Here is a 25,536-nt window from a genome sequence, read left to right as displayed (position 1 = left end):
ATAAAAAACTTAAAAAATGTCCACTGTTACCAAAATACCCTTCACATTAAAATTTAAAAAAATGTCCACTTTACATCACCCCTTTAAAAAATCCCGCAATTCACAACCAGTGTGAATTCACAACCAAAAACTTTTGGTTGTGAATTCACATTGGTTGTGAATTGTGAATTCACAACCAATCGAATTCACAACCAGAATTTTTTGTTTGTGAATTCACAATCAGCCAAATTCACAATCAAAATTTAATTCACAACCAAATTTTTTTGGTTGTGAATTCACAACCAGTCGTATTCACAACTAAAATTTAATTCACAATCAGAATTTTTTGGTTGTGAATTCACAACCAGTCAAATTCACAACTAAAATTTAATTCACAACCACAATTTATTTTGGTTGTGAATTCAAGTAGTTGTGAATTTGAGTTTTTAAAGTTTGAATTCACAACTAAAACTATAATTTATTTTTGTTGTGAATTCGAGTTTTAGTTGTGAATTCATAGATCTCGTTGTGAATTCAAGAATATTAAGTTGTGAATTCATCGAGTTGGTTGTGAATTCAAGAAAATTAGGTTGTGAATTCATAAATATGGTTGTGAATTCAAGAACATTAATAAATTATCCAAAATCTCTTCCTCTTTAATCAATCAAATCTCTCCAATAAAAATCACAAATTCAGTGGCGCATAAAAATACATTTCCGCAGAAGTTACAAGCTCATCAATTTCTTCAAAGAATCACAATGGACAATCATATGCACACAACAAACACAAAACCAATTATTCACAATAAAATCGAAAAAACTATGCCAGCTTCACATCACAAAATCCAAATAACAAGTCGACCTGCCGGATTTACTGAAGTCAATGGAGCGCCACCAGCTGTTGGAGGCGCGGAGACGGACGGTGAAGGAGAGGTAATCGACGAAGGAGGAGCTGGCGGCGAGAAAAAGGCCGTAGGAGAAGGTGAAGGCGATGAGGACGCAGGAGCCGCCGCCGCCATTTCAAGCACTCCAGATCTCCAGATCTCCGGCGATCGATAACTCCACCAGAGCGGAAGCGCGGCAGCGGCGGCGTTTTCAGGCGCAGCAGCGTCGGCCTTGGGGCGGCAACATCGCCTGAGTTTTCAGAACTGCGGCGGTGACGGCCGAATTGAATCGGCATGAGAAGAGTTAGGGCTTTCTTTACTCCAGGCACCGGAATATCAAGAACAACAACGGGAGATGCTGACAGGGAAGAAGACGGCCGGAGAAGCTCGGCAGTAACCATTCCAGATTTGGGGAAAAATTAAGGCTTTCTTACCCCATACCTTCATCTGACTTGAGAGGGACAAATTGAGGGAGGAAGATCGACGGACAAAGGAGAGGTGAACACACTCACAGGCGGCGGCCTCTTCGAGAAATCTCGAGAGCAGCAATGGCGATTTCCAGATTAGGCGGAGGAGAGGTTTTCACGGATGAAGATCTCGTAGGCAGTGGCGCGAAGGTCGGCATCGGAGAGTGTGGCGGCGGGGTGAAGCAGCAGGTGGCGGAGGAAGGGAGATTGGCGGGGGGTGAAGCAGGAGATGGCGGAGGCGACGAGGCCGAGGCGGCGGCGCTTCGCCGGCGATCTAAGCTCGAATGGAGGGAGGGAGAGAGAGAGAGAGGGAGAAGGGAGTGTATCGTGAGGAGAAGAGAGAGAAAGAGAATGGAGAGAGAGAGTATATATATTTAAAGAGGGTATTTTTGTCTTTTCAATCAAAAAATGGACAGTTTTTATTATTTTTATCTTAGTGGACAATTTTTATCTTTACAATATGAAAGTGGATAGTTTTATATATTAACTCATATATATATATATATATATATATATATATAGTTCCAAAAATTAATAAATTAAATCAAATTTAAAGAAAAAAATTGAAGACAAATTCGATAAAATAAAAAGGGCCTTAAACAATCTACATATAAATTACGTAATTGACTAAAATTAAATGTAAACAAATATGACTAAAACTAAATGTAAACAATATGAATACAAGTAAAAGACAAAAACTAATTGCAAAAACAACAAAAACTGAAAACGATTTATTCACAAATGAATTAATACAGTAATCAAATCAATTGGAATCAAATAACAACCACAAAAAATAATAAAAAAATAAATAAATCTTTCAAGTAAAAATAATTTAATATTGATTGTTAATTTAAATCCTAAGTTAGACTTCGACTCGTCATTGTCGTCAATTGAAGAAATGGACTTAGATTGGGTTGGGTCCATTGGGATTGGCCGATTGGGATTTGGGAGGAGATATAAATTTTTGAAATTTTCACCTTCTATACTGACGGGCCGATTTGGGCCCGAAAGCCCGGCGGGCTTTTTGGCCCGCGGACCGCGTGACCCAGCGGGCCGCATGGGCCAGGCCAGGGAGGCCCGGATTTTTTTGGGCCTTGGAAATCCTAGCCCAGCCCGGCCAAAACTATGGGCGGGCCAGGCGGGCCCATCGGGCCGGGCCATTCTCGGCCCATTTTGACAGCCCTAATTACAACTCTCCCAACTTGCAATTTTTTTCTTTCTTTCAAAATTTAATATTTTATTCCAACTTGACGACTTGCATGTTGTTTTCTACTTATAATTCTTGTACAAATCTACCCACTGTCTTCAACCTATTCGGAAATTTCTAAGGTGAATATACCAACCAGCTTGAGCATCATTAATCATAGTTTATTCATCGATGCATGAATTAGAACATGGAAATCAACATCACTCACCTACTCATATATTATTTTTTAAAGACTTAAATCAGCGCATAGTTAAATGACTTCAAGAACACATATCATGTGCATATCAAATTAATTTTCCAGTTGAAGTATAGTTATGAGGGGAAAAAAATGCAATATTTAGTTAATTAATTATTAACTAAATTGAAAATTAAAAACAAAAATTAATTTTAAAATCCTAACAAATCATGATTAAAGACGGATCCTTCTGTTTTTAAGGGAGTAAAGATGATTCCTTCTGTTTTTAAGGAAATTGTGGCATAAATTTCGTGAACGGGGGAGTATATATTTATAAGAATATATTAATTCATTAGTTATTACACTAAATCTATGCGATATATATCTATAACTATTTGATAAGGCTTATAAATAAATATATATCTATTCAATAAGTTATATTTATCAGAAGTAATGAACTAATAGATTTTTCTAAAAAAATTGTTATAAGAGATTATATATATAATCTATATATATAAATATAATTTGGTTTTCCATTTTGTTTGGTTTTTACAGAACCAAATCAAACTGAATCGAAAAACCAAATTCTTTTGAAAATAAAATCGAATCAAACCAAAAAAAATCGAACCATATTTTAATATTTCGACTTGGATTGATTTGATTATTCAATTCCGATTATTTTGCTCATCCCTAATTATCATTACACTTTATACAAAGTTAAAAAATACATTTTCAAATTCAAGATTTTATTGAGTAATTGATGTGAATCATTTTATTTTATTTTTAAAATATACTCCCTCCGTCCCAATAATCTTGTCCCACTTTCCTTTTTGGGTTGTCCCAATAATCTTGTCCCATTTCCTTTTTAGGAAAGTTTTAAGAACTAATTAATTTCTAATTAAACACTATCCTAATTAATTCCCCCTCTAAACCCTAATTTATCTCTCTCTCTCTCCCTCCACACTCTCTCGCCTCCCCATCTTCTCTACCCTTCGCCCCCCCCCCACCTTCGCCGCCCTCCCCCCACCTTCCCCCTCTGTCTCCCCCTTCCCCCTCTGTTCCGCCGGCACTGGCGCCGGCGCCGGCGCCGCCTCCCCCTTCCGCCTCCGCCCTCCCGCCTCCGCCCTTCCGCCTCCGCCCTCTTCGCCACACAGAGGCGAGGCGACGCCTCCGCCTCTCGCCTCACCGCCTCCGCCCTCCCGCCTCTTCGCCTCACCGCCTCCGCCTCTTCCCCCTCTGTAAATCCGTCGAGCACAGATCTAAGCCCTAAACTCTCTCTTCTCTTGCCTCGCCATCAGCTTCTCTTCTCCGTCTCCACCTCTCTCTCCACCTCCGAGCCCTAAATCCCCAAATCCAAACGCCACCCCTTCGATTCCGGTCAATGAAGATGATGAACCAGCCGCCATCGACGAAGCAGCAGCGACGGGCTGCCGTCTCCACCTCTCTCTCCGCCTCCGAACCCTAAATCCCCAAATCCAAATTTGTTAGAAGAAATTTAGCTTTTATGTTTAGATATTTGTTGAAGAAATTTGGTTTTTCTGTTCTTGGCTTTTCCAGATTTTGTTCTTTGTCAATGAAGATGATGAAAAATTTGTTCTTGGTTTTGTGTTCTTGGTTCACTGTTAGACGAAAATTTGTTCTTGGTTTTTTGTTATTGTGTTCTTGGTTCACTGTTCTGGATGGAGAGAGGCGGCGATGAGGCTGGGGGCTGTGCCGACGCCGGCCAGGGAAGGAGGCGGCGCAGGTGTGGTGGCTCCGCCTACTGTGCCGTCGCCGGGGAGATGAGGAAGAAACCAGAATAATTTTAAGCTATATTTAATTTCTTCTTAAACATGTGGGACCTTACAATTTACAACACTAACTCAACACTCCTTAATCTCCGTGCCCAAAAGAAAGGGGACAAGATTACCGGGACGGAGGGAGTACTATTTTTAATAATAAATATTTTGATTTTATGTCATATTTATATTTATTTATTTAAATATATTCTTTAATTTCAATTTTCGTTGTGCCTCGCACAAATGAGCCTACTACTTAAGACTAAAGATGAATCCTTCTGTTTTTGAAGGATAGAATTCCAAACAAATAAAAATACTGCGAAGCAATTACCTAATAAACCAATCAAAATAATAATAAAATAAATACAATAATAAAAAGAATAAGTAGGCTCAACCCACATATCTTTTTTTTATTTAGGGGTCAACCCACATATCTTATCTTAGCTGTTTGGCAATAATGTTTCTGATATAACCATTTTACACATTGTTTTTGCTGAAGCTAAACTAAGATTCCATCTAATTCGTTCTCAGAAAAATATACATACACTGCTTTTCCTTGGATCATGGCAGCATATGCAGCCTTGGTTTCTCTTATGCATACCATCGATACAATCGAGCATCACCATTCCCCTCCAATTTCTATCCACAAACAACAAGTTGAATCTCTCACTCAAATTCTTACCTTTTTGCAGGAATTTCTTGAAGGTTATAAGTCCCCTGTTGCTGACGGAGATGAAGCTGATCCGCTGGAGATGAGTATTGTAGATGCAGCTCATGCCGTTGAAGATGTTATCGAATCATATATTGTGAACGTGATTGAACTGGTTAGATCTAGTCCCAATGAAGTCAGTTTCATCAACTTGTATCAAGATCTACAACAAGTGATTGAAGAAATGAATGCTGTGACTCCTTTTCTGACTACACCGATGTAGCAGATCTGTTGGAGATGTCTTTTGCGGCTGAAGAAGTGAATTCTAGAGAGGAAGTCAGTTGCATAGACTTCTATGAAGATCTACAGCAAGTGATTGAAGAAATGAATGTGATCAAGAAGGAAGCCATGGAGACTTCAGTTGAAGCTCAGCCTCAGAGAAAGGTCTCCTTGACTCTTGCTGGCTCCTCGACGTCCTCTTCCAATGTGAAGGAAATCATGATGGTGGGCTTTGATGACGTGCAACTTCAACTCTTGGATAAGCTCACTGGAGGCAACCGTAACCGCCAAATCATCCCAATCACAGGGATGGGCGGGATTGGTAAGACCACTCTTGCCCGACATATATTTGAGCATGCCCTTGTTAAGGAGTATTTTGATATTCGTGCATGGACTACAATTTCTCAAACTTATAATGTTAGAGAAACACTTAGTCAAGTTCTTCACCAAGTGAGTGGAGATTTGAGGAGTGATCTGAGTGAGGAAGATTTAGGAGTGAAATTACGAAAGTATTTACTTTCTAGGAGCAAGTATCTCATAATATTGGATGATATGTGGAGTGTAGAGGTGTGGGACAAGATGAGGTTTTTCTTTCCCGATTACAATGATGGGAGTCGAGTAATTGTAACGACTAGGCTCTCAAATTTGGCTACTGAGTTGACAAACTCTAACAGCATTGGTATGAGATTTTTAGATGATGTTTTCAGCTGGAGTTTGTTCTCCAAAACTGTATTTGGGGATGAGGATTTTCCTCTTCATCTGGAGGAAATCGGAAAGAAAATTGTTGGGAAGTGTAAGGGACTTCCTTTGTCGATTGTTGTGATTGGGGGTCTTTTGGCAAAGTCCGAACTTACATTGGAGTATTGGGAGCACATAGAGGAAAACTTAAGCTCAATAGTGAATTCGGAAAATGATGAATATTGGTTGAGAGTATTGAAACTGAGCTATGACCATTTGCCTGCCTATCTGAAGCCTTGTTTTTTGTACATGGGAGTGTTTGAGGAAGATGAGGAAATTAGGGTTGTAGAACTCATGAGGCTATGGGTTTCTGAAGGCTTTCTCAAACCAATAATCAATAAAAGCTCGAAAACAATTGCCAAGGAGTATTTGAAGGAGCTAGTCGATAGAAACCTCATTCTAGTTCATAAGTTGGGGGCAGTTGGGAATATAAAGTACTGCAAAATGCATGATTTAGTGAGAGATCTATCATTTCAAGAAGCTGAAAAGCAGAGGTTTTATTATGTCTTAGGGCAACATTATCCTCGAGGGGCAAATAGGCAACGCCGCATTGTTATTCCCAGAAGAACTTCACATGAGACAGTCCGGGATGCCATGGAAACTATGTCGACACGTGCTCGTTCTTTCATATGTCATGCTGATACGGTTCCAGAATTGCTAGATTTCAGATTTTTGAGGACACTGAGTACAAATAAGTATTCCGGAGGGTATTCAGAAGAAAATGTGTTTCAATTGGTGAACTTGAGGTACCTTTCGGGTGAATTTCGTGAGGGGTTCCAAATCCCTTCTTCAATTAGTCTGCTGTGGAATCTACATACACTAATTGTTTTTTGTTGGGGTGTTGAACCTACAACTGCACCAGTAGAAATTTGGAAAATGCATCAGCTTAAGCATGTCGAGTTCGGATATCCAGGATATGGAATGTATCTCCCAGATCCTCGGAGCGGGCATAGTGATGTTATGATGGAGAATCTAGAGACGCTCAAAGGAGTGATTGATTTCAACTTGAATGAAGAAATGGTTAAGAGAATTCCCAATATCAAGAAACTGTCTATAAGATACGAGGATAAAGTAATGGAGAGAGTGAAGTGCCTCAGCTATCTTCAATGTCTGAGTAAGCTGGAAAGCTTGACGTGCTCTATTGAAGATGGAAGTGATGGTGAGTATCTGCAGAGTATTAGCTTCCCCCACTCACTCAAGAAGCTGTATCTTCGATGCATAAACTGCCATTGGGAGGAAATTCTGGAAAAGATAGCGTCATTACCACTTCTTGAGAAGCTCCAACTGTTCCGTGGGCGGTTTGCAACACGCAGTTGGGAAATAGTTGAAGGCCAATTCCCCAGCCACAAATACTTGAGTATGTATGGGTGTGGGGATATGGAATGTTGGACGTTAGAGGGCTCCTGCTTGCCACGCCTTGAGCAACTTCATCTCACATTGATGACGGAATTGGAGGAGTTCCCTTCCGAAATAGGAGAAATAGCAACACTCAAATCAATTCAATTGGAGTATTGCAGTGAATCAGCGGTTGTGTCTTTGAAAAAGATAGTAGAGGAACAAGAGGAATTACAAGGGGACCCACCCTTTCATGTTATAGTTAATTGATCCCAACTTTCGTGTAGTTTGATGTGATGAGGAATTCAATTGCATGTGGGAATATACTAATTTCAGTGATTAATTTTCCTTATAACTTTATATTTTGCTTGTTTTTAATTATTTTTAATTTTTAGCAACATAAATCATATGTTTAATTAGTATCTATAATCTATACCTACTATAAAAGTGTCTGCTGGTTTTACCAAATTTAGTTTGCCTATTATGTCCTTATTTTTTAATCTATTTTAAGGCCAATAATGTAATAGTATCATATTATTAAAATTATTCTATTCACAAACATACAATAATCTCATTCCAATCACACTTTTAAATAAGTTTAAACTATTTAAAATTACTCAATGTATAAAAGTTGCACGTCTCTCGATTTCAGCAATCACCTCTGTTTAGTGCTCGCTGACTTGATCTTCATCCATAAGCTTTAGGGATATTTCTAACTTTGTCTCATTTTAACACCCATTTTTTGATTTTTATGGACAACTTTTTTTTTTGTATGAGTGACCTAGTTGATTGAATGACAACCAAGTATCTTGGGAAAAAGAAACTAACTATGAAATACCAACATTCTTCATAAAACAATAGACATATACACGTGATAAAACACACAATGTTATCACTCTTCAAAACATATAAATTGTGGGAAATTTGAAAATTTTAAGTTGTTTGAATGAAATATTAGAGATTGGCAGATTTCTTTTTGTTGGTTTTGAGGATAATGGCAGCCAAAAACTACCGCCATAATGAAATGAAAATTTTCAGTTTATTTTTTTAATTTTTTTTATACGAAGTCTGAACTGCTAGCTCAAATGTGAACTTACCATATATAAGTAGAGCATGAATTTGAAATCCTTGACACCAACAAAAATACTCACAACTAAGCGAAGAATCTACAAACATCTACAAACGCAAACAATTCCAGTTGGGGCTTGAGGGTTGGGCTTCTATTTGGGCCGTTTCCTTTTAAATTTAGCTGGCCCAATTTCCTTTTGTTTTTATTTGATTGGGCTGACGTATACAATAGCATTTGGGCCGTTTTTTATTTTTATTCGGCTGGACCCGATTTTGTTTTCTATTTAATTCATTGGGCTGGGTGTGTTGGGATTGAGCTCCCTTATTTAATTAGTTGGCAGATTTACTTTTAAAAGAAAATGGGCTGCGATTTTAATTGAATTTGGCCCAATTTATTCATTCAAGTTTTGGACTATTGTTACCCCTTTCTAGTCCATATAAAAAATCTAAGCGTTTTTTGTGTAAATGAATTCTGTAAGATCCATTTCATCACCCATAATTTTAAATTCCCATTTCTTTGAATAAATCAGAAATTGTGAGGTTGAGGAGATGAGTGTTGGGAGCAGCTTAGGAGGAGGCTTGAAGAAAGTGCTGGCTGAAGTGGCCACCAGAGGAGTCACTAAGGCTAGAGCTACGATTTTCGCTCATATTTGTGAGTCTTATTTGGCCCAACCCCTTGGAAGCCCAAACCCACACACCAAAGCCCATCCTGGCAGGCCCATATCCTAGCCTACTTAAGCCTCTTTGCCCTAATTGCTAAGCGAGGGAAAAAGAGTGCAGAGAAGAGGCAGCTTGAATTTGAAATTGGGAGAAGCTATTTTTCTCTTAGTGAGATAAAGGAGAGGCGCAGTTGAGTGTGAGAGAGAAGACGACTGTTGTCGCTGTTCTTGTGTGATCGAGTGAACCGTGTTCTCTCTCTCTCCATTCACCTTCCTCGCGTGGATCGAACAAGAAGCTTCGTGTCTTGCTTGTTCTCCCCCTGTTTCGTGTCTTCCCGACGCAGCTACTGTGTGGAGCCGCCGGAGAGGGTCAAGGGTGTCGTGGGTGCGTGGAGCTACCGGAGTTAGTTGTGGTGCACGTTGCTGTGCGCTTAGAGAAGGAAACGGGACTGAGCCGAAGCTTGGCCCCCTGCTGCTCGTGTTTCTACAGCTGGAGCTGGAACGTCGCCGCGGCGCAGCTGTTCCCAGGGAAGTCACTGCTGCTGTCACGCTCTTGCTGTTGCTGCTGCTCTCTCCCTCCAAAGCTTGAAGAGCTCGTTGGCTTTGTGCTAACGAGTACGTGGACGACGACGTGCCGCGATAATACCCAACAGTGGTATCAGAGCCACGGTTGGTACGTCGTCGCGTCCCTGACCTGCTGCATCGGAACGCAGCGATTCAAATCGCTTTTGGTAAGTCGAGGTTCTGATCTTAGGACCTCGCTCAGGTAAAGTGGCGAAACCTCCCCCGTTGTCTTATATTTAGAAAACTGCCGAGTGGTGCAGTTTAGGCTTGGGTTTGCTGCTGTTTCCCAATGTGCGTTTTGATTTGGGAGTAATTTGATTTAAGCTGTGTGCTTTTATCTTATTAATCTGAAAATTGTTGTTTGCCTCGTGAATCTGCTCTGTTTTGTGTTTTTCCGCTGCATTTGTGATTCTGTGAAGGCATCTTAGTGTTTGGTCTCGGTGTTTAGCTTTGTTGTGTCTTGCTGTGATAGCTTGGTATGGCGTCTTTCTTTGGTATGGCTCCTTTTGATGGAAAATCCGATTTTAGTATCTGGAAGCAGAAGATGAAGTGCATTTTAATTCAGCAACATGTGTTTAAGGCTGTTGATCATTCATATGCTGATAATGAGACTGAAGAAAAGAAATCTGATATGAATGAACTTGCATTGTCCTCTATCATACTCAACTTATCTGACTGTGTGCTTAGAAAAGTAGGAGTATGTGATTCTGCTAAAGATTTGTGGTGTAAATTGGAAGAGCTTTACACTGAAAAGTCGCTACCATCCAAATTGTTTTTACTCGAAAGATTTTTTCAGTTTGAACTTGATTTGTCTAAGGATGTAGACGAAAATTTGGATGTGTTTTCAAAACTTGTGCAAGATATTAAACTGACTGGCGATGAACACATTGATGATTATGCCCCTATTGTGCTGTTGAATGCTATTCCTGAGTCTTACAGTGATGTCAAGTCTGCTATTAAGTATGGTAGAGATAACGTGACTTATGATACTGTTGTGAATGCTTTGAAAAGCAAGGAACTTGATTTGAAGCATAATGTTGGGAGGGAATCCGAGATGAAGGTTATGCATGTGAGAGAGAGAAATCAATTTAGGCCTCAAAAGCATGCTAGTAACCAAGATAATGATGACACTAAGAAGAAGAAGAAAAAGTCTTATAAGACAAGGAGTAAGAAGTGTTATAACTGTGGTAAACCAGGTCATTTTGCTAAGGACTGCCCTAGTTCTAGTTCTAGTTGTAGTTCTAGTTCAGATGGTGAGTCAGAGTCTGATGGTGATTTGCAAAATGAGCATGCTAATTTGGCTTCTTGTAGTGATAACATGGGTGATTTATTTTCGGTGGTTGGAGCATGTGATAACAACCTGTTGAAATCTATGCATTCTGATTGTCTGTGTGAAAGTGAATGGCGTGTAGATTCTGGTTGCTCTTTTCATATGTCACCGTTTAAGAATCTGTTTTCAAACTTTCAGACCGTTAGTAATGGCTGTGTGTCTATGGCTAATGGTGCAAAATGTCATGTTGTTGGCATTGGTGATGTGCGTCTTAAGTTTGAGTCTGGATATGTTTTCACTTTGAAGCATGTTAGGTATGTGCCTGATTTATGTTTTAACCTCCTGTTTTGTTCCGCCTTAGAGAGTGACGGGTTAGAAGGTAGGTGGGGAAAGGGTCTAATGGAGATTGTGAGAGGATCCTTGATTGTTTTCACAGCTGAAAAACGTGATAACATGTATGTCTGCCTTGCTGATCCTGTTACTGTTGTGTCTAACTGTGTGGATGACACCCAAGTTGAAAGAGACTTGGATTGGCGTGTGTTTTAGTCTGTCTTATAATACTGCTCACTTTGAGGTGGAGTTGTTCACCCCTCTTAGTTTATGTGACCTGAACATTTGTGTTTCTGTGTGTTTGAGCATTGTGTTGCTCGTTTAGTTTGCTTGTGATGTCTTCGTGACCTTACTGGTTAGATCTTTGTGATTGTTCAACTGTGTGTTGAGTCTATCCTTTGTGATCTGCGTGGTCTTTTAGGATTGTTAGATCTTAGTGATCTATGTGTTCTATGTGTGTTCCACTGGTTGCTATATCTTGTGTGATTTGCAGGTGTTTGGACACGGTTAGTTTATACGGTGATCTGTGTGATCGGAGCTTACTTTGTGTTTGCTCACTTGTTTCCCTTGTATTGTCTGTGTGATTTTACAGGGATCTCGGCAATGATGAATCCCATTGTCCTTCTCGTTTGTGCACCACGATTGGGCCAAAGGTGGAGATTGTGAGTCTTATTTGGCCCAACCCCTTGGAAGCCCAAACCCACACACCAAAGCCCATCCTGGCAGGCCCATATCCTAGCCTACTTAAGCCTCTTTGCCCTAATTGCTAAGCGAGGGAAAAAGAGTGCAGAGAAGAGGCAGCTTGAATTTGAAATTGGGAGAAGCTATTTTTCTCTTAGTGAGATAAAGGAGAGGCGCAGTTGAGTGTGAGAGAGAAGACGACTGTTGTCGCTGTTCTTGTGTGATCGAGTGAACCGTGTTCTCTCTCTCTCCATTCACCTTCCTCGCGTGGATCGAACAAGAAGCTTCGTGTCTTGCTTGTTCTCCCCCTGTTTCGTGTCTTCCCGACGCAGCTACTGTGTGGAGCCGCCGGAGAGGGTCAAGGGTGTCGTGGGTGCGTGGAGCTACCGGAGTTAGTTGTGGTGCACGTTGCTGTGCGCTTAGAGAAGGAAACGGGACTGAGCCGAAGCTTGGCCCCCTGCTGCTCGTGTTTCTACAACTGGAGCTGGAACGTCGCCGCGGCGCAGCTGCTCCCAGGGAAGTCACTGCTGCTGTCACGCTCTTGCTGTTGCTGCTGCTCTCTCCCTCCAAAGCTTGAAGAGCTCGTTGGCTTTGTGCTAACGAGTACGTGGACGACGACGTGCCGCGATAATACCCAACAATATTCTTAACCCAAAGTTGCCGCTTGGTATCCTTATGATATCAAGAGGTATGCTCAGGAACAAGTGTAAGAATATTCCACCCGTTTTCTTAATTTTGATTGCATTGATGATAGAGGAGGTGAGGGTTGAAAATCATAATATATGTTTTTGACTGGCATTTGGATTAAGCCTCTTTATTGGACTGATTGTGGAATGTTGGCCCAATGCTCTTTATTTCCTTTCAGGCCCAGACCCCTTAAGCCCATTAACCCCTAAAATCCAAAGCCCAAATACCTCCCCTCATATATCCCAACCCCTTCAGCCAAACCCTAATTCCTTTCCCTTCTCCGCCGCTCCATCTCTGTTCTCTCCTCAAACCCTAAGCCCTCTCGACCTCTGACCTTCCTCCCCCTCGAACTCCACCATCATTAATGGCTTCTCTCACCTTCCCAAAGTTCCCTTACACCTTCCCTATCCATCCGTGTCTTGGTTATAAAGCAATCTATTGGGGGAAGTTCAAAAAGTACATTCACAGCCTTGAAGGCTCTGCTATTCCTTCAGTTTTCTGGTCTGATCTCCGGTGTTGTGGGCGTAAAGAGAGTGCTTCCTCTAGTTCATAGCATTGTCGCCGGATTCATGACAAAGGTCTCCTGATTGGTGATAACGCTGTGACTTCTGAGTCGCCGGAATCCTGTCCACCGGATTCCTGATTGCTGGTGACTGGGCTTGACTGACTTGAGCTCCGATCTGTCTTCCTTTCCACCTTTGTGCTATGGTCTTTGAGCTGAGTGTGTTGCCACCGTGGGAATAATCTGAGCCACCTGTGTCCCGAGGATACCTTTTTCCCACCTCTGTCTTTCTTTTCTTCTTCCTATTGTTTCCTGTTCTTTTTCCCTTTTACTTGCACTTCCTCTGATTTTGCAGGTTCAGGTGTAAGAAGAAGGAAGAGGAAGAAGCATATATTCAAGAGTTCTGTTGTTGCTTGAGCAACGTGTGAAGGCGGCAGGACGGTCGGGAACCAAGTGGTGTAACCTCGGCTAGGCGAAGATACCCTACACTGATATAAGGAGACTAAACCATATATTTTTTCCAAGGTAATTTAGAAGTAGAGAGGTGTCCAATGGAAAAAATAATTATACTATCAGTTGTGAAATCGAAGTCAGGGGTGTAAATGAGTTGAGTCGAGTCGAGTATTGAAAAGCTCGAGCTCGAACTCGGTTTATATGTGTCGAGCTCGAGCTCGACTCGTTCGAGTTTGAGATTTTTGAGCTCGAGCTCGACTCAATTGCATAATCGGTGAGCTCGAGCTCGACTCGGTTCGGCTCGATTATTGAATCTTAGTCAAGCTCGAGCTCGTTTAAGTTCGGTGAGCTTGAGCTTGTTCAAGCTCGTCTCATACATGCTTCAACAAATTGTATATATTATGAGCTATATTAGTAATTATGCTATAGTGTAGGGATAAAATGATAATTTTTTTGAAAGCTCGATTAGGCTCGTGAGCCTAACGAGTCGAGTATGATGAAACTCGAACTCGGGCTCGATACTTAGTCGAGTAGCTCGAGCTCGAGCTCGACTCGACTTATACCGAGTCGATTTCGAGTAATTTTCGAGTCGATCCCGAGTAGCTCGCGAGCTAGCTCGACTCACTTACACCCCTAATCTAAGTTCAGTAAATGTACAAAGTGATAGGATTTTCACCATTCACACAGTTTTTAATTGTTTAACAAGTTCTCAACCACATATTCAAACTCTATGGGCCTGCTATCATTTAGCACCAATGGCATGCATGATATATGAGAAATACTATATGTTTACTATACCAAACATTAAAAAAGTTGCTATGATAGTGTTCTTGTGGATAGATTACTTGGCAAATAGGAATAGTTGTCTTAAAATATGATAAGGAAACTTAAATAGTCCATCTTGTTTTTGTAGAATGCTCAATCTGTTTGTAGACTCCATCTAAAATAGAATAAGATCTTCATTTGTTTGTATCCAAAATACTGCAATTCTAACTTGCTTGATCGTGGCAGGCGACTGAATAGGCTTGAAATGTTGAAGCGTCGCCTAAAGGGGCCACCAAGAAAGGGCAAGGAAAGCGCGCTAAAAAGAGTGGCCGATGAGGATCATCTCCAAAAACCAATTTATATGAAACTAGTTTATAACCCGTCGAAATTCGACGGGAAATCACTTTACATCATAATTATTATTTTACATTATTTATAATCATAGTATATGAAATGTTATTTATATAAATTGTTCTTTAAATAATTTTGTTTGATCAAAATAAATTGGGGATACAGTTCCAACTATAATAATTTTTTGTTGAGAGTTAAAATAGATTGTCTTTTTGTATAAGTTTTTATTTGATGAAATTTCATGAAAAGTTGATGTGAGATTGGCAACCTATGCCTTTTTGGAGTGCATCATTTTCTTGAGGTGTTTTTCATGTCAAGTAATTTGCATATGTTTAACCCTACAACATATCTTGATTGTGTCATTGAGCTGTCAATAATATTCAATAGCTTTGATAGGGATAATAATAACCTTTATTTCTTCGGTTGGATCCAAAAAGCAAAAATAACCTTTATTTCTCTATATATGTTCATGGGATGGGCTTGGGCCTAGTGGAGAATAAGAAAACAAGCTGGATTTCATTGAAAAAAAAAGTTGAGAATGAAGCTCTATATCATAATTTTATACTAGTATACATTTCCCAAACTATATGAGATAATCAAATGAGATTGAGTGAGTGTTAGCTTCCTAAGTTTCATGCTATGAGTAAGCAGGACAACAAAAATGGTAATTTAGGTTAAGGTGGTGTAAAATTTCATATTAATAATTTTTATTGAACTTGATTCAGAATGGTTGGAATACGTTTACACCATAGTGTTCTTATTTAAATTTACATGTAATTTAATGTTTCTCAGCTGTATGAGGATTGGACATTGCCCGCCTTTTTTTTCTTTTTTTTTTTAAGTAGTGCACCGCGAGAAGACAAATCATATTTCAAAAGGTTTTATTTTGAATCTTATTATTATGCACATTTAAGTATAGCATAATGCATGCTACACTAAATGATCACCTACCTAAAAAAAATTCAATTGTAGCTTGCTACTCTTTAGCTCCATTATTTCATAATTAGCATAGTCATTATTTCATAATTAGCATAATTAGCACAATGTGATAGGAGACTAGTAAACTGTAGGGTCAACCGACAAGTCTTCTCTTATCTTAGCTGTTTGGCATTAATGTGATTCTGAAAGGTGGATGAAAAGCTGCACACATAATGTTTCTGATAATAATTGAGAAGAGGAGATATACCCATTTTACACATTGTTTTTGCTGAACCTAAACTCAGATTCTATCAAATTCTGTCTCAGAAAAATATACATACACTGTTTTTCCTTCAATCATGGCAGCCTATGCAGCCTTGGTTTCTCTTATGCAAATCATTGATACAATCGAGCATCACCATTCCCCTCCAGTTTCTATCGACAAACAACAAGTTGAATCTCTCACTCAAATTCTTACCATTTTGCAGGAATTTCTTGAAAGTTATAAGTCCCCTGTTGCCGACGGAGATGAAGCTGATCCGCTGGAGATGCGTATCGCAGATGCAGCTCATGCTGTTGAAGATGTTATCGAATCACATATTGTGAACGTGATTAAACTGGGTAGATCTAGTCCCAATGAAGTCAGTTTCATCAACTTCTATCAAGATCTACGACAAGTGATTGAAGAAATGAATGTGATCAAGAAGGAAGCCATGGAGACTTCACCTGAAGCTCAGCTGCAGAGAAAAGTCTCCTCGACTCGAGCTGGCTCATTGACGTCTTCTTCTACAGTGAAGGAAAGCATGATGGTGGGCTTTGATGACGTGCTACTTCAACTCTTGGATCGGCTCACTGAAGGGAACCGTAACCGCCAAATCATCCCAATCACAGGGATGGGCGGGATTGGTAAGACCACTCTTGCCCGACATATATTTGAGCATGCCCTTGTTAAGGAGTATTTTGATATTCGTGCATGGATTACAATTTCTCAAACTTATAATGTTAGAGAAACACTTAGACAAGTTCTTCACCAAGTGAGTGGAGATTTGAGGAGTGATCTGAGTGAGGAAGATTTAGGAGTGAAATTACGCAAGTATTTACTGTCTAGGAGCAAGTATCTCATAATATTGGATGATATGTGGAGTGTAGAGGTGTGGGAAAAGATGATGGTTTTCTTTCCTGATAAGAATGATGGGAGTCGAATAGTCGTAACAACTAGGCTCTCAAACTTGGCTGCCGAGTTGACAAACTCTAACAGCATTGGTATGAGATTTTTAGATGATGTTTGTAGCTGGAGTTTGTTCTCCAAAACTGTATTTGGGGATGAGGTTTTTCCTCTTGAACTCGAGGAAATCGGAAAGAAAATCGTGGGGAAGTGTAAGGGACTTCCTTTGTCGATTGCTGTGATTGGGGGTCTTTTGGCAAAATCCGAACTTACACTTGAATATTGGGAGCACATAGAGAAAAACTTAAGCTCAATAGTTAATTCGGAAAATGATGAATATTGTTTGAGAGTTTTGAAACTGAGCTATGACCATTTGCCTGCCTATCTGAAGCCTTGTTTTTTGTACATGGGGATGTTTGGGGAAGATGAGGTAATTAGGGTTGCAGAACTCATGAGGTTATGGGTTTCTGAAGGCTTTCTCAAACCAATAATCAATAAAAGCTCGAAAACAATTGCCAAGGAGTATTTGAAGGAGCTAGTCGATAGAAACCTCATTCTAGTTGATGGGTTAGGGGCAGTTGGGAATATAAAGTACTGCAAAATGCATGATTTAGTGAGAGATCTATCATTTCAAGAAGCTGAAAAGCAGAGGTTTTATTATGTCTTAGGGCAACATTATCCTCGAGGGATAAATAGCCAACGCCGGATTGTTATTCCCAGAAGCACTTCAGCTATGACATTCCGGGATGCCATGGAAACTATGTCGTCGCGTGCTCGTTCTTTCATATGTCATGGTGATTCGGTTCTAGAATTGCTAGATTTCAGATTTTTGAGGACACTGAGTACATATAAGTATTCCGAAGGGTATTTAGAAGAAAATGTGTTTCAAATGGTGAACTTGAGGTACCTTTCGGCTAGATTTCGTTCGGGGTTCCAAATCCCTTCTTCAATTAGTCTGCTCTGGAATCTACACACACTAATTGTTTCTTTTTGGGATGGAGTTAAGACTGCACCAGTAGAAATTTGGAAAATGCATCAGCTTAAGCATGTCGAGTTCGCACGTGACGGAATGTATCTCCCAGATCCTCCGAGCGGGGATAGTGATGTTATGATGGAGAATCTAGAGACGCTCAAAGGACTGATTGATTTCAACTTGAATGAAGAAATGGTTAAGAGAATTCCCAATATCAAGAAACTGTGGATAATATACAAGGATAAAGTAATGGAGAGAGTGAAGTGCCTCAGCTATCTTCAATGTCTGAGTAAGCTGGAAAGCTTGACGTGCCTTATTTATGATGGAAGTGATGATGAGTATCTGCAGAGTATTAGCTTCCCGCGCTCACTCAAGAAGCTGTGTTTTTTATGCGGAAAGTTCTTCTATTTGGAGGAAATTCTGGAAAAGATAACTTCATTACCACTTCTTGAGAAGCTCCAACTGTTCGGTGGGCAGTTTGCAACAGGCAGATGGGAAATAGTTGAAGGTCAATTCCCCAGCCTCAAATACTTGAGTTTGAATTTCTGTATGAATATGGAATGTTGGACGTTAGAGGGCTCCTGCTTGCCACGCCTTGAGCAACTTCATCTCGAGGAGATGAAGTCGTTGGAGGAGTTCCCTTCAGAAATTGGAGAAATACCAACACTCAAATCAATTCAATTGGTGGGGTGCAGTGAATCAATGGTTGTGTCTTTGAAAAAGATAGTAGAGGAACAAGAGGAATTACAAGGGGACCCACCCTTTCATGTTATAGTTAAATTATCCCAACCTTCGTGTAGTTTGATGTGATGAGGAATTCAATTGCATGTGGGAATATACTAATTTGAGTGATTAATTTTCCTTATAACTTTATATTTAGCTTGTTTTTAATTATTTTTAATTTTTAGCAACATAAATCATATGTTTAATTAGTATCTATAATCTATACCTACTATAAAAGTGTCTGGTTTTACCAAATTTAGTTTGCCTATTATGTCCTTATTTTTTAATCTATTTTAAGGCCAATAATGTAATAGTATCATATTATTCTAATCACAAACATACAATAATCCATTCCAATCACACTTTTAAATAAGTTTAAACTATTTAAAATTACTCAATGTATAAAAGTTGCACGTCCCTCGATTTCAGCAATCACCTCTGTTTAGAGATATTTCTAACATTGTCTCATTTTAACACCCATTTTGTGATTTTTATGGACAACTTTTTTTCTAGTATGAGTGACCTAGTTGATTGAATGACAACCAAGTATCTTGGGAAAAAGAAACTAACTAAGAAATATCAACATTCTTCATAAAACAATAGACATATACACGTGATAAAGCACACAATGTTATCACTCTGCAGAACATATAAATTGTGGGAAATTTGAAAATTTTAAGTTGTTTGAATGAAATTTTAGAGATTGGCAGATTTCTTTTTGGTGGTTTTGAGGATAATGGCAGCCAAAAACTAGCGCCATAATGAAATGAAAACTTTCAGTTTAATTTTTTTATTTATTTTTAATTCCTTTAAATTTCAGTGTGTGCGGATTCCTTTAAATTTCATATAATTGCCATGTTGTATTTTCGAAAATACAATAATTAAATAAAAAGTAAAGTTATAAATAAAAAGTAAAGTGAAAGGGATCATTTTCCTTGGTAAAATTAAGAACAATAAAAAATTCCTTAAACACAATACTAAACACGTTTACATTTGAAAAAAAAAAAAAAAAGGTTGTAGAAAACCTGGTGGCACCGTGCCACCAATGGTACACAAGAGACAAGACTGCCTCTTGTCTTTTCTCGCTAGAATCCAAATATGGCATCAAGTTTTTCATTTATCTAAGTTGAAATAATTCAGTTGAATTGTTATTTATTTTTATTGACGCCATTGTTCCTCTCTATAAAAGAGAAATGTCTATATATCATTCATACTCCACTTTGATTTATTTTCTGCACGCAATGAATGGATAAGAAGACTCTAAAAGTTTATAATTTGAAGGAAAAATACATATTTAAAAGAGCTGGTACAAAACTACACCAAGTGAAGCTGTGGAATGGAATCTAAATCTTACAAATTAAGTGCCCATATACATGTTATTTCCTATCCTCAACACAATTCATGAGAGACAGAGAAAGAGCATAAGCCTAAAACCATAATATCAACTAAAATATGCAACTGCATCAAGAAAAATGATTTTGGTATGAATCGTTCACTATGCAAAACTAAAAGCATTTTATTGATTATGCTCCTCAATTTCAACAATTTTGATTCCACATTTCATAAACAAAAGCAAAGTGGTTCTCCTTTCAGCATCTTTTTGCCACCGGCACTGCGTCGTTTGTTTTCCATATTATATAACCTCGATTCAGAAAATAACAGCTTGGGCATCCCAAATGCTCAAGAGATTAATCTATCCACAGATAATATTGTTTCTTTGTAAACCTGAGATTGAACAAGAGTAGTACTCATATGAGACAACAAAAATCTGCTAGACCTGTGTTATTCAATTATCTCGAAAAACTACTCCATCTTATTCAATTCAAGAGGCAAATTTGATGAAAATTGTGCAATTAATTAAAATTTAAGCAACTGCAAAGTCCAATGGGTTAGTTGTGCCTAAATACACAAACTTTCAACCAATTCTAGTTTTGCATATAAACTAAAAAATCTGCCTCCAAACACATGAACTTTCAATTGTTCTGATTTTTCACACGATTATCAATTGCACCCAAATTAATGTTGAGGTGGATGCCTTAAATGCCTAAATGGTTTAAACAATTGATGTGCTAGACGAGGTACTTGGATTTCTATACGCTACTTCAGCTTGTCACGATGATATTAATTTGTCACTTTAACTAGCCACGATCGCTGAAAATTGATAGCCGTGTGAAAAATTGGAACAATTAAAAGTTCGTGTATTTGGAGGCGGAATATTTAGTTCATGTGGAAAACCAGAAATCACTAAAAGTACATGTATATAGGCACAATTACCCCAAGTCCAATAATGTAGGACATGAAAGTTAACTTATCCTTCTTTCTTTGTGAACTCCATTAGGCATCACATCTTAAGTGCATTCAAATATGTTCACCACTCACATACCACCTCCCTACAAAAATAGAGAAACATATGATTCAACCACAGTTCGGCCAAACTTTTCTTAAAGATAATAATAAAATAAATAAAATATTAAATGGAATAACTAGGCGACATCAACGACTATAGTGAACTGTAGGGTCAACGGACATATCTTATCTGTCTCTTAGCTGTTTGGCAATAATTGAGGAGAGGAGATATAGCCATTTTACACATTGTTTTTGCTGAACCTAAACTCAGATTCTATCAAATTCTTTCTCAGAAAAATATACACTGTTTTTCCTTGGATCATGGCAGCCTATGCAGCCATAGTTTCTCTTATGAATACCATCAATCAGATCGAGCACCACCCTTCCCCTCCAATTTCTATCCACAAACAACAAGTTGAATCTCTCACTCAAACTTCAACTCTTGGATCGGCTGACTGGAGGGAACCGTAACCGCCAAATCATCCCAATCACAGGGATGGGCGGGATTGGTAAGACCACTCTTGCCCGACATATATTTGAGCATGCCCTTGTTAAGGAGCATTTTGATATTCGTGCATGGACTACAATTTCTCAAACTTATAATGTTAGAGAAACACTTATGCAAGTTCTTCACCAAGTGAGTGGAGATTTGGGTAGTGATCTGAGTGAGAACGAATTGGGAGAAAAATTGTACAAGTATTTATACGGTAGGAGGTATATTATAATATTGGATGATATGTGGAGTGTAGAGGTGTGGGACAAGATGAGGTTTTTCTTTCCCGATTACAATGATGGGAGTCGAGTAATCGTAACGACTAGGCTCTCAAACTTGGCTGCCGAGTTGACAAACTCTAACAGCATTGGTATGAGATTTTTAGATGATGTTAGTAGCTGGAATTTGTTCTCCAAAACTGTATTTGGGGATGAGGGCTTTCCTCTTCAACTCGAGGAAATTGGAAAGAAAATTGTGGAAAAGTGTAAGGGACTTCCTTTGTCGATTGCTGTGATTGGCGGTCTACTGGCAAAGTCCGAACTTACACTTGAATATTGGGAGCACATAGAGGAAAACTTAAGCTCAATAGTGAATTCGGAAAATGATGAATATTGCTTGAGAGTATTGAAACTGAGCTATGACCATTTGCCTGCCTATCTAAAGCCTTGTTTTTTGTACATGGGGAGGTTTGAGGAAGATAAGGCAATTAGGGTCTCAGAACTCATGAGGTTATGGGTTTCTGAAGGCTTTCTTAAACCAATAATCGATAAAAGCTTGGAAACAGTTGCCGAAGAGTATTTGAAGGAGCTAGTTGACAGAAACCTCATTCTAGTTGGTTGGTTGGGGGCAGTTGGGAATATAAAGTACTGCAAAATGCATGATTTAGTGAGAGATCTATCATTTCAAGAAGCTGAAAAGCAGAGGTTTTATTATGTGTTAGGGCAACATTGTCCTCCAGGGATAAATAGCCAACGCCGCATTGTTATTCGCAGAAGAACTTCAGATAAGACAGTCAGGGATGCCTTGGAAACTATGTCGTCACTTGCTCGTTCTTTCATATGTGATGCTGATACGGTTCCAGAATTGCTAGATTTCAGATTTTTGAGGACACTGAGTACATATAAGTATTCCGAAGGGTATTTAGATGAAAATGTGTTTCAAATGGTGAACTTGAGGTACCTTTGGGCTAGATTTCGTTATAGGTTCCAAATCCCTTCTTCAATTAGTCTGCTGTGGAATCTACACACTCTAATTGTTACTTATAAGGGTGAACTTACGACTGCACCAGTGGAAATTTGGAAAATGCATCAGCTTAAGCATGTCGAGTTCGTAGGTTATCTCCCAGATCCTCCGAGCGGGGATAGTGATGTTATGATGGAGAATCTAGAGACGCTCAAAGGAGTGATTGATTTCAACTTGAATGAAGAAATGGTTAAGAGAATTCCCAATATCAAGAAACTGTCTATAAGCTACGAGAATAAAGTAATGGAGAGAGTGAAGTGCCTCAGCTATCTTCAATGTCTGAGTAAGCTGGAAAGCTTGACGTGCATTATTGATGATGGACGTGAAGAGTATCTGCAGAGTATTAGCTTCCCGCACTCACTCAAGAAGCTGTATCTTCGATGTGGAAAGTTCCATTTGGAGGAAATTCTGGAAAAGATAGCTTCATTACCACTTCTTGAGAAGCTCCAACTGTACAAAGGGCAGTTTGCAAGACGTAGTTGGGAAATAGTTGAAGGCCAATTCCCCAGCCTCAAATACTTGAAATTGTCGGAGTGTGGGGATATGGAATGTTGGACGTTAGAGGGCTCCTGCTTGCCACGCCTTGAGCAACTTCATCTCGGGTACATGGAGTCGTTGGAGGAGTTCCCTTCAGAAATTGGAGAAATAGCAACACTCAAATCAATTGAATTGCAGAAGTGCAGTGAATCAATGGCTGTGTCTTTGAAAAAGATAGTAGAGGAACAAGAGGAATTACAAGGGGACCCACCCTTTCATGTTATAGTTAATGAGTGTAGTTTGATGTGATGAGGAATTCAATTGCATGTGGGAATATACTAATTTCAGTGATTAATTTTCCTTACAACTTTATATTTAGCTTGTTTTTAATTATTTTTAATTTTTAGCAACATTAATTATATGTTTAATTTTTAGCAACTTCATCTCTCGTGTAGTCAAAGGGTAGTTTTTAATTATTTTTAATTTTGAGTAGTGCTATTTATACATATTATGTATATACATAATAGGATATTTTAGTAATTTTCTTTAATTAATGATTAATGCTTAATTAATGCTAATTATCTAATATAGTATTTTACCTATTTAACCTCATCCGATCATTTAGGTAAATTAGTAAAAGTCAAAGTTCTATCTTTCCATAATAATTAAACATTTTTTTCCATAAATATATTGTACTAATTTATTAAATAACTCACTAAGTTTGATTATGTTTTACTAATTAATTTCAATTTATTTTTTTCTTTTGATTAAAAAGTTTCGATTAAAAAAAATGGAATGCAAAAGTTGGAATAAAGAATAATAAAAGGATTGCATGACTCATTAATTTTAGTTATTTTGATTATTTCAATTTTTTTAGTTACATTTATTTGATTAAAAAATTTAAAAATAAATAAATAAAAGAAAGATAAAAGTTGGAAAAAACCATAACAAATGACTAAATTTAAAAGTTAAGGGGAAAAAAATAAAGTAATGACAATGTTGGAAAATAAATTAAACTAATTCAATCGTATATGATTAATATGTTTTTTTCTTTTTCCGCGAGCTTCTGTATTGATTTTGGTCCTAAAGTCAAAATGAGTTAGATATTTTTTATTTTAAATAATAAATCACACGATTTTATTATAGATGTTTCCAACAATTTAATTAGTAATTTTGATTTTTTTTTCACCTACAAATAATAGTTTTTTCATATAAATTATAGTATAACATTATGTAAGACATGTTATGTCTGAATTATTAAATTAAAAAAATTACTTGATTTCATTATCATCTATATTTAACTACTTTTAATTCAAGGTTTTTAATATTATATAAAAAAATTCCATAAATTTAATAATAATAATAATAATAATAATAATAATAATAATAATAATAATAATAATAATAATAATAATAATAATAATAATTACATTATTCTAATCATAGAGATACAAAATACAAAACTATAGTTGAAAAGAAAAATATAACTATAAAAAATTAAATTATAAACATTAGGGACGTTGTAACTTATCCTTATAGTGATATTTTTTTTAAAAAAATATATGATAATTGGGTCCTAAAAAATCTTATATATTAGTACAATTTATATTTGGGTATAGCAACGCTGGAAATATACATGTTTTTTTTTTTTTTATAGCTTATCATTTTTTTTTCAGTTTATAATATAAAATTAATGTGATAAGAGGGTCAGGTGTCAGGCATTGGGAAGTCACTTATCGAATATCGAATATCAGACACCGGAGACCAGAATTCATTAGTTGGACAATGTGGTTAATGTCGTGACATTATTATCACAATTATAGTGATTTTTCTTTCGACCATTTATTATTATTTTTTTAATTTTACTAATATATTCAAATACTTTACAATATAACATATCTGTACTACATTAAAATGCTAAGATTTCTAGTTGGTTTCAAAATTGAGTGATAATTTTGTGAGTCGAGTATGAGTCCCACTATTGTTATGAGTTAAAGTTTGTGGACCCTACTGCTATAAATGAAAGTGAAAATGATATTGTAGATGACAAAATGACAAAAGTAGAAATGATATCGTGGACGGAGGTAGTATATTTTATGTAAATATTTGATTAAAATGTAAATGTTATATTTATTTAAAGATTGAAATATAATAAATTCTATCTCCTTTCTCATCTTTCTTTGCATAAATCTTATTTTCAATTATTTTTATTTTTATTTTATTTTTAAACTTATTTTTTGTACATCTTCATAATATCAATTTTTATAATTGTAAATTATTCTTTATTTCTTTACTTTTTTAATATTCAGCTCAAATATATTAATTTAAAATTAATTTTTTAGTATATTATAAATATGATAAATGAGTTGGTATACAGTA

The 25,536-nt window shown here is 37.7% G+C and overlaps 3 protein-coding genes across 3 annotated transcripts; all 3 read left to right on the top strand.

The window, feature by feature from the left end:
• The first annotated feature begins 5,435 nt into the window (after positions 1-5,435).
• On the top strand, positions 5,436-7,760 carry LOC131015809 (putative late blight resistance protein homolog R1C-3). Its single transcript, XM_057944231.1, has one exon. It carries the CDS (start codon positions 5,436-5,438, stop codon positions 7,758-7,760), a length of 2,325 nt encoding a protein of 774 aa, XP_057800214.1.
• Positions 7,761-16,097: 8,337 nt separating this feature from the next.
• On the top strand, positions 16,098-18,686 carry LOC131015808 (putative late blight resistance protein homolog R1C-3). Its single transcript, XM_057944230.1, has one exon. It carries the CDS (start codon positions 16,098-16,100, stop codon positions 18,684-18,686), a length of 2,589 nt encoding a protein of 862 aa, XP_057800213.1.
• Positions 18,687-21,441: 2,755 nt separating this feature from the next.
• Positions 21,442-23,466, top strand: LOC131015807 (putative late blight resistance protein homolog R1C-3). The gene has a single exon (XM_057944229.1). It carries the CDS (start codon positions 21,442-21,444, stop codon positions 23,464-23,466), a length of 2,025 nt encoding a protein of 674 aa, XP_057800212.1.
• The last annotated feature ends 2,070 nt before the right edge of the window (positions 23,467-25,536 follow it).

The sequence above is a fragment of the Salvia miltiorrhiza genome, chromosome 3 (assembly GCF_028751815.1).
Source record: "Salvia miltiorrhiza cultivar Shanhuang (shh) chromosome 3, IMPLAD_Smil_shh, whole genome shotgun sequence".
Lineage (NCBI taxonomy): Eukaryota > Viridiplantae > Streptophyta > Magnoliopsida > Lamiales > Lamiaceae > Salvia > Salvia miltiorrhiza.
The sequence above is the reverse complement of the archived record's forward strand: the minus strand, read 5'-3'. Positions and strand labels throughout refer to the sequence as shown.

Coding starts and splice junctions, on each gene's coding strand:
- LOC131015809 (XM_057944231.1), top strand. CDS start 5,436: ATGTCTTTTGCGGCTGAAGAAGTGAATTCTAGAGAGGAAGTCAGTTGC.
- LOC131015808 (XM_057944230.1), top strand. CDS start 16,098: ATGGCAGCCTATGCAGCCTTGGTTTCTCTTATGCAAATCATTGATACA.
- LOC131015807 (XM_057944229.1), top strand. CDS start 21,442: ATGGGCGGGATTGGTAAGACCACTCTTGCCCGACATATATTTGAGCAT.